This window comes from Gracilinanus agilis, chromosome 3, assembly GCF_016433145.1.
Source record: "Gracilinanus agilis isolate LMUSP501 chromosome 3, AgileGrace, whole genome shotgun sequence".
NCBI classification, from domain to species: domain Eukaryota; kingdom Metazoa; phylum Chordata; class Mammalia; order Didelphimorphia; family Didelphidae; genus Gracilinanus; species Gracilinanus agilis.
Window position 1 is genome coordinate 630,457,275 of NC_058132.1, and position 9,956 is coordinate 630,467,230.

General features: G+C 40.2%; 1 protein-coding gene across 1 annotated transcript in view; it reads right to left on the reverse strand.

Moving 5' to 3' along the window:
• SLC9A9 (solute carrier family 9 member A9) overlaps nucleotides 1-9,956 on the reverse strand; it is a 729,976-nt gene that overhangs the window by 236,394 nt on the left and 483,626 nt on the right. Inside the window, exons 13-14 of the mRNA XM_044669458.1 lie at nucleotides 5,168-5,184; nucleotides 315-332 (exon numbers count right to left, since the gene is read on the reverse strand). Coding sequence (XP_044525393.1) covers nucleotides 315-332; nucleotides 5,168-5,184 — 35 coding nt within the window. The remainder of the gene's footprint in view (nucleotides 1-314; nucleotides 333-5,167; nucleotides 5,185-9,956) is intronic.

The window sequence follows — 9,956 nt, forward strand, 5'->3', positions numbered from 1 at the left end:
CTCCTCCTCCTTCTCCTCCTCCTACTCCTTCTCCTCCTCCTTCTCCTACTCCTACTCCTTCTCCTCCTCCTTCTCCTCCTCCTCCTTCTTTCTTCTTTCTCTTTCTCTTCCTCCTCTTCCTCCTCCTCCTCCTCCTTCATATCTTCCTCTTCCTCCTCCCCCTCTTCCTTCTTCTCACCTTCTGTCTTAGAATCAATACTAATTATTGGTTCCAAGGTAGAAGAATACTAAGGGCTAGGCAACTGGGGTTAAGTGACTTCCCCGGCGTCACAGAATTAGGAAGTGTTTGAAATCAGATTTGAACCCCGGCTCACCTGTCTTCAGGTCTGGCTCTCTATTCACAGAACAATCTCACTGCCCTTAATGAACTCTTCTTAATAATTTAAATGCTGGGTTTTGTTATTTCTATACTGCTGAAGAACTCCAAGGGATCTCACAGTCTGGTTGCAATTAGTGATGGCTTCGGTGGTCACATTCTTTCAATGCATAGATCATTTATTTGGGGCTCAAATAAAATAAATTCAACTTAACCTTTTAGTGCCAACTATATATACAGCTAAACTTACTAGCTGTGTGATCCTGGGCAAGTCACTTAACTATTTGCCTTAGTTCCTCATCTGTGAAATGAAGAGGAAGGAAATGGCAAAGTATTTTGGTATCTTTGCGAAGAAAACCCCATATGGAGCCACAAAGAATCAGACATGACTGAACAACAACATACTATAGCAGGTATATGAAAGAGTGAATAGAGCACTGGTCTTGGATTCAAGAAGACCTGAATTTGAATTCTGCCTCAAATATCATGCAATCTTGAACTAGTCCCTGAACCTCTTTGGGCCTCAGTTTTTCCATCTGTCAAATGGAGTAATAAAACTATTCTCTTCTCAGGATTTCTGTGAGCTATCACATGAAGCAATGTATGTAACATGCTTGGCAGACTCTGAAATGTTGCTTTCATGTCAGTGGCTTTTATTGTTATTATTGTCATTATCATTATTATCATCACAGTTATATCATTGTTCTTATCTTTTTTGATGGGGTCCAAATAAAAATAGCCCAAAGATTAGTCACAATTTTGCTAACTGATTTTTGTTTTTGCCAAAGGGATGTAAGTTCATCTTCTGTGATCATTATGATCATCACTGTCATTACCACTGGTACAAAAATATTTTTAGCAGTTCTTTTTGTAGTGGCAAAGAAGGAAACTGAAGGGCTATCTATCAACTGGGGGATCTGATTGCAATGCAATACCATAAGAAATGCCATAAGGAGTGCCATTAGAAATGATGAACAAGATAATCACAACTAAACGTGGACTTCTATGAAGTGATGCAAAGTACATCGTATACAGTAACAGGAATAATATACACTATCAACTGTGAATGACTTAACTCTTACCAGCAGTGCAAAGGTTTAAGATAACTCCAAGGGACTCATGATGAAAAAGGCTATCCACTGCCATAGAAGGAACTGAAAGAGTCTGAATGAAGATTGGAGCATCCCATCTTTCACTTTATTTACTACATGAATTTTTTTCTTGTATAGTTGATATGGATTTTATTTTACAGCATGATGAACATGGAAATATATTTTATATATATGTTCTATATCATATTATCTACTGTGTTAAAGGGGAGAGGGAGAGGACATGGGTTGAAAAATGTCAGAAAAAGATTATTGAAAATTGTATCTATAAGTAAAAAATCATCATTACTACTACTACTACTACTACTACTACTACTACTACTACTACTACTACTACTACTACTACTACAAATTACTATTAGAAATAAAATCATGCTTGTCTTCTCTCAGAGAACTTACATTTAATTAGGATGATAATAATGTGTCACATTAGAAAGAGTACTGGTTGGGAAGTCTCAGGACCAGGATTTGAATCCTATTTTCTATGATCCTGGGGGGTGGGGGGCAAGTTATTTCATCTCTCTAGGTTTCTTCAACTGTAAAATGCAGAAGTTAGAAGAAATCAAGGGCCCTTTCAACCTCTCAATTGATGATCCTGTAAGCTTATACACAAATAAGTAAATATAAAGTAGATTCAAGATAATAGAAAAGTTGGAAAAAAGGATTAAAAATTGGCAGGGTCAAGAAAGGGCTCCTGGAGGAGGAAGCATATGTCCTGAACCCTGAAAGAAGCTGGTAATTCCAATAAAGAGGTAAGAATTTTTGTTTCTAGGGAGAAATTATTTCCTTGACTACTGATTGGTTCCCTTGTGTTTGTTTACATCTGCCAATGTGAAAAACCAGGACCTATTTGTTGATATTTTTAGCTGCCTAATCTTTATCTTCCCTATCCTAGCAATTAAGTTATAGGCATGGATCAAAGGATCATAAGATTTAGGAGTTAGAGCTGGCAGGGACTCTAGAGGTTATCAGATCCAATCTCCTCATTTTACAGATGAAGAAATGGATGCTTAAGGAATTAACCAACTTGTCCATGTCTCAAATAAGTTTCTTAGGTGAGACTCAAATCTAGGTCTTCCTGAGTCCAAGTCCAGTACTTTAGTCACTCTCTCGACACATCAAGTTCAAATGGAAACAGATTTCTGCTGACCAAATAATGGCTTAGAAAATTACAAATGAACACTATCTATGTTTTATTGTATTTTTATTTATTTTGTTAAACATTTCCCATCATGATTTGATTCTTGGGTTTGGCATCTCTACACTATCCCACACTGGGATGGTGCGAGTAAATATGGTACTTTTGTTGCTTAAGGTTCCACATTTCTTGATACATTGTCCAACAGGCTCTTTAATTCAAAGATGGATTGGAGTGAGTTTGAAAAACAAAAACAGTTATATTCCAGTTTCCTTCTCTTGCCAGACTCAGGGGGTGGATTTGAAATGTTTGGCCAAAATGCAGCTTGTCTTTTCACAGAAACAAAAAACCAGAAAGAGGAAAACATCTCCGTAACCAATCACAGCTCTACTAACATAAGATCCCCAATCTTCTAGCAAGGGGAAGAAAGAAGTACAATGTCACACTAAGACCTATAGTGAGGGTAAAGGTTAGGCCTCCTTTAATGTCTGCTGGAGTAGCAAGGGTCAGTAAATGGCACTGGGGGATGACTGCATGACCAATTCCTTGTATTTTCCTTCCATAGCATCTCAGAAAAACTACTGGGCACAGGTCCACAGGATCATAGAGCTAGAGGTAGAAGGGTCTCCATGGCCATTTAATTCAATCCTATCATTTCATGGATAATGAAACTAAGCCTCAGGGTGGTCACCCTGGTAGTTAGTGCCAGAACCAGGATTTCATAGTAGTCCTTCTGCCTCCAGAGGTTGGGTTACTGGATAGTCACGAAACTAATACTTCCCACTTTTGCCAGGTGTCCTTCTTTCCTTAAAAATTTTGTATTTGATTAAAGCCCTTGTATAGACACACACACACACACACACACACACACACACACACACATATATATATATTTGAGTTCCAAATTCTCTCTCTTCCTCCCTCCGTTCCCCCTGCTGGAGAGAGTAAGCAATCTGATATAGATATTACATATTCAATCATGGAAAATATTTTCCCTATTAGTCCTTTTGTGGAAGAAAACTCCAACAAAAAATAAAGAAAGCAAAATACATATGTATACTTTTTCTATTTACATACTATATATTCCAAAAGGAAATAAGGATTGATAAAAGCAGGGGTTGTTTTTTTCCCCCCTTTTGTCTTTGTATCCTTTGCAACAAATGTAGTGCCTTTTCTATAGGAGGTGACTGATTAATGAATACTCAGATGAATGATGGTGGTGAGAAGAGTCTAAGTGTCATCTCTGATCTAATCCACAGGCAAGGTGAGCTTGAAGAAAGTATTCCACTATAGCCTTTTTTCCATGTAAAGATAGTAAACTTGAGAGCTAGGCTTGGACATTTTATTATGGGAATCCTGTGAATTAGGAAGACATTCTCCAGGCCCATCACTTGCCTTTGAAGTGTTTTGAAACCTCCAGCTGAAAGGTGTAAACGCAAAGCAGCCCTAAGCCACAACTTGTCCAGTCCTTCAGCCAATGATCTGTGGCGTTACTGTTCCCTTTCAGCAGGTCTCTTTCGGTTCAAAAATATGATTTGTGAAATTCGAGAAGAACAGAAATCCTCCCTTTCCACCCTAACCTTTTCTTTATCATAAAGATGTGAGAGAAAAAATAGAAGCAAGAACCCAGTGACATTAAAACTGTGGCTGCCCTGGTCCTTAGTCAAATGGGAAAATGAAAGATTTCCTTTTCCTAGACTTTAATTTGTTGCTAATTAAGTGTAACAGATATCTTGCCAGCCAACTACAGACTCCTGAGGGAAGAGTGTGTGCGTGTGTGTGTGTGTGTGTGTGTGTGTGTGTGTGTGTGTGTGTGTAAGAGAGAGGGAGAAAGAAAAAAGACAGAGATAGAGGGGAGGGAGAGGGAGACAGAGAAAGAGAGAGACAGAGAGCATATTTCAGGTGGAAATGAATGGATCAGCAGAGAGGAAGTTAGAGTTAAGAGTGTGTCAACAAACAGTCCTCCATCACGCTTAACTGTCAGTTCTTCTACTGTCACATGTAGATGGGTTATGGACTGTTAGATTTCTGAAGAGCCTGAGAGACCATCACAGTCTAATCTGTACCTTTGAATGGCTGTTCTCTAAGCCTGCAATGAATTCAGGGTCATTGGACCATAAGTCCAAAGTTGAAAGTGAGTTTAGAGGCTGTCCATACTGAGCCCCTCATTTTATAGCTCAGGAATGGATGGATCACAGAGGATAAGTTGACTTGCCCAATAGATAAATGGGAGAGCAGTGACTGGAACTCAGATTCTGGTCCTCTAAATTCATGGCCTTTTCCTCTGAACCAAATCTTGGGCTTCCTTCAAGGTCTGTTTATATGCCACCTCCTCTGAGAAGTCTGCTCTAATAGCCTTAGTAGTTAGTGTTCTCTCTTTCCTTGAAATATATATGTTTTAAAAACTATATATTATCAAGATTCACTACTTCATATATAGCCCTCTTTTTCTGTTCTTTGTATGTGGAAATGCTTAATTTTGTTAATGCTTATTAAGCTCATGGAAGTAAAGGAGAACATTTAAAAAGAAAAAAAAGTTTATTATCAAAAACAAACAAACAAACATGAGGGCAGCTAGGTGTCACAGTGGGTAGAAGATCAGACCTGGAGTCAGAAAGACTCTTTCTTCCCAAGTACAAATCTGTCTCAGATACTTCTTAGTTTTGTGACCCTGGATAAGTTGCTTAACCCTCTTTGCCTCAGTTTCCTCATCTGTAAAATGAGCTGGAGAAGGGAATGGCAAACCTCTCCAGGATCTTTGCCAAGAACACTTTAAATGGAATCATGAAGAGTCAGACATAACTGAACAACAACAGTGGCCTTCCTCAGATTAATTTTCTGTTTTTCCATTTCCATTCTGTTTTTAAATAGAAGGTAAGCTCCTCAAGGACATAGTTAATATTTTGGTTTTGTCTTTGTATTCCATAGTATGTTGACTGTACATAGTAGGTACTTTATACATGATTGTTGAATGAATGAATGAATGAGCCTACTCAGTATATAAATGAGGAATTTGAGGTCTAGAGAGGGACAGAGACTTGTTTAAAGTCCCTGGACTAGAACCAGGCTCTCTGCTTCCCAATATTACGTGTTTTCCAAATGGATCATAGATCTAGGGTTGAAAAGGATTTCGGCAGCCATATAGTCTAATTTGCTCATTTCACAGATGAACAAACTAAAGCTTGGGGGTATGTGTGAAGGGACTTGCACAAGTACTGAACTTCAGAGATAGGATTTGAACCCCTCTCCTCAAATTCCAGAGCCAGGGCCATGGTTCTGCCTTTCTGACTTTGGTACAACTTACTGCCTTCCCTCTCTCAATGCAGTGGAGAAAGACAAACCCTTAGCACACATCCCATTTGTCCTTGTCCTTAAATTCTGCCCTCCATCACTCTGGTACCTTACTGATGATGTGCAGAATATGGGCACCCTCCCTCTCCAGGTCTTCTCTAAGCACTTGCCCTGCGACCCTTCCATCCCATTTTGCCTCAGTGCTTCCGTGAGGCTCACAGCTCAAAAAGAGCTCAGGAGCCTTCCTTACTGGCTAGCCATTCTTGTCACTGGCCATCTGGGGGCCATTGCCAGGAAATCTTAACTCCTAGAGCAGATGAATTGAGTCAAGTATTGGAGGATGTGCTGGCAGGAGGGCTGTGGAAGTTGGCTCCCTAGGAATATTCATTGCATCTCACTCCATCAGAGTCTTTGGTGGATGGCACTGAACTAAATATCTAGAAGAAGTTAACCCAGAAGACAGCTTGATCTCCCTCCCATGGAAGAGCACTTGGGGCCTGAGGCAGCTCAACAGGCTGAAAAGTAGGTCACCTCATACTGGAACCTCAGGAGGATTTTCACGGTTAAACCAGGAGGCATCTTACTATATACTATTGATAGGGGATGTCTTTGCCCCAACAGGACAAAGCCTCCTTCTCTACCCCCCCCCCCAATTTTACCTGTAAGAGGAAATCAATAAAGAACTTTCCTCATCACCAACATCCATTCTGTTTAGTGAGAAATAACCTTTGAAGGCTGTTCACGCAATAATTCCAATCAGGAGTCGAGCTATAAAGCACGCAGCATGAAACACACAAAGCGATAACTAGAGAACCACGCGTGCGGGGAAACAAGCCGCCATCAAGGTAAAGGCTGCTTCTTCCCTCTGCCCTCTCCCTGGCATTCCCCGCCCCTCCCCATGGTCACTAGCGGATTAGAGAGAACCGTTAGCCTGGCATTTCCTTTTTTCAATAGTAAATCAATGGATCTTTCATTTTCCAGAAATTGTTTTCCTGCCCTCCAGGGGAAATATGACACAAGTGTAATGCAGATGCGGAAACGAAAAGCTAGGCTGGGACAAAACACTTAATTAAATCCCCTTTTATAAAACAACCTTCCTTCAGCTTGACAAATGGATGGAGCAAAATGTGCTTATACAGGCAAAAACAATTAAACAGGTCCAGAGCAGTTTATAACCATCATGGATCAATTGGGGGTGGTAATTCATCCTATTGCCTGTCATGTTGATGCTGGAGGGGAGGAGGGTGGTGGCGGCTGCTCTCCAGGCTGCAACTTCTCATTCAAGGAGAGATGACTCAGCTCTTCCTTCTTCCCACAGAGTAGTTAGTGGGTTGTGTGGGAGCAGGGGAGCGTGCAAAGGCTTCAGAAAATTTAAAAAATATATATGGACAAGTACTCATCTTAGGAGATGAGAATTTCATACATGTATGTGAGTGTGTGTGTGTGTGTGTGTGTGTGTTGGAGGATAGTATCATAGATTCAGGACTTAAGGGAGCTTTATTGTTATTCAGCCATTTCCATCCTAGCTGACTCTTTGGGACTCAATTTGGCATTTTGATAGTCTAAGTATGGAACTCTACTGTTTTTGATTTCTTGTGCAGTCGTTTCATTTGCGTCTGACTCTTCATGACCCCATTTGGGATTTTCTTGGCAAAGAACCTGGAGAGGTTTGCCATTCCCATTCTCCAGCTCATTTTACAAATGAGGAAACTGAGGCAAGCAGGGCTAAGTGACTTGTCCAGGTTCACACAGCTATGAAATGTCTGAAGTCAGACTTGAACTTGGGAAGATGAATCTTCCTGACTCCAGGTCTGACTTTCTATCCAGTGTGACACCTAGTCCCTATGGAATTTAGAGATCATCTGGTTCAACCTCTTTGTTTTATAAATGAGTAAATTAAGGTCCAGAAAAGAATATGCAGAATTAGAATTTGAACTCAGGCCTAATTAAACCCAGCATCCTTTCATCTCACATGATATTACCTTTCAGATCATGTAGTTTGACTTTCTTTTTTTACAGACGAAGGTCAGAGAGATTAAGTAGAATAAAGATTTTGAGATGAATGGGATTTTAGGGGACAGCTATCCTGACCTCTTTATAGAAACCTCTTTATAGTAGAACAAACTGAGGTCCAGAGAGGTCCATAATGTGCTTAAAGTCACGTAAGAATCATGTGATGAAAGTATGATTTGAACCCAAGCCAGATGATCATAGTTTTAGAACTAGAAGGGAACTCTGAGGACATCGAGTCTAATCTTTTCCCTTTTCAAAGGAAGAACACTGAGGTACAGAAAAGATTAATTGGAAATAATCCAACTGTTATCCAAATTATCCAAAATTAGTTGGAAATAATCCCACAGGGGGGAGAAGGGATAGGTATAACTGGCAGTATTTGAATTTGGGTCCTCTTTTCCCTCGACATTGAAGTCACTCCTCTGGTAAATACCAAGATTCAGACTATAACAAGGCTTCCTAGCTTCAGACCTCTGAGTGCTTCTCTGATGCTGGGGTGATACCCGCTCCCACATTAGCTCTCTGCCCCCTCACTTGGCACTGTCTTCTCTCTCCATTTTTCTATAAGCAGTGTTTCTGTTTTGTCTGGCCAACCAAGCTTTGAGTTCACCCTGTGGGCTCTCCCTGTACCTCAATGGCACAGGGTACCCAGCTGCTTAATAACATATGGAGGAAATGAGACCGAGATGGGAGGTGATGTGTATGTCTCTGGGGAGCTCAGGAAGCTGGACTATGCTTTGGGATGGGAGGAGAGAGGACATAGAGCCACAGTGGTGAAGGAGAATAGTGAGTGGAGAAAGAATGAATGAATGAGTGAATGAATGAATGAATGGAAACAATTTTTTTCTTAACTATTTACAATGTGCCAAGCATTGTGCTGAGCATAGGGAATACACATTAAAAAGTGAGAAAGCCCCAGTTCTGAAGGAGATCCCATTCTAGTAGGGTTGGAGATGGCACATAGAAGAATAAGTGCCAGAGTAGATTCATGTTCAGTGAGAGAAAAGGGGTGATGCTAGAGTGTTCTCTCATTTTCTTTTCTTTTTTTTTTAACTTAAGCCTAATCTCTGCTTTTCTCTGTCCCCTGGGACTTTTTGTTTTTATTTATTTTTATTTTTAGGAGATTTGTAATTTTATGGGCTTGGGAAGTTTCTGATGAGTAAACTCCCTCTATCACAGCAGATTCACACCTCTGCAACTTTTAGTCTTAAGGGGTTGTGCAAGGAGCACTGAGGTCACACAGCTACCATGTGTGGAAGATGGGACATGAATCTACATCCTTCTGTGACCCAGAGCAGCCCTCAGCCATTATGGTAGGCTGCCTAGAGAGCTCTCTAGGAGAGCCAACTTAATCTATGCAAGTTAGATTTACCTTCTGCATACTTAAGGCACAATCAAATTGTGCTTACTTTTACAGGAGGAAAAGGGTAATTAAGTTAGGGTGACTGGTTGAGAAATAGAGGGGAAATTTACTGACACTCTCTAAGAGTTTATTTGATTTTTATTTGCCTCTTTTATTTGCAGGTAAACACTTCATACCTAAGGGATTGGCAGCCCTAAGGAGATCAATAATAATAATAGCTGACATTTATATAGCACTTTATGGTTAAAAAACACTTTACATACATTATTTCATTTGATTCTTACAAAATGTTTGTGAAGTAAGCATTGGATACGTGGACTGTTCCTATATAGATACTTGTAAGGAAACCAATGGGCTCAGAGGTCATGTGATTTGGTGCCTGGGTTGCACAGCTGTAAGCTCTGGAGGTTGGGTTAGAATTTGCATTTTTGCACTAGCTCAGTGTTACTTGCTCTCCTTTCATCTCCACGGTTTTTTGCTTTGTCTATCACACACTGGTTGAGCTTGACCAGGATTTATTTATTCAGTCAGTCAACAAGGATTAGTTAAGTATTTGACTATATTCTAGGTACTGTGCTAAGCCCTGGGGGTGCAAAGAAAGGCAAAAACATTTGTCTTCAATGAACTGAAATCTGAATGAAGGGAGACAATATGTAAATAATTGGGTATATCCTTCCTTCCTTCCTTCCTTCCTTCCTTCCTTCCTTCCTTCCTTCCTTCCTTCCT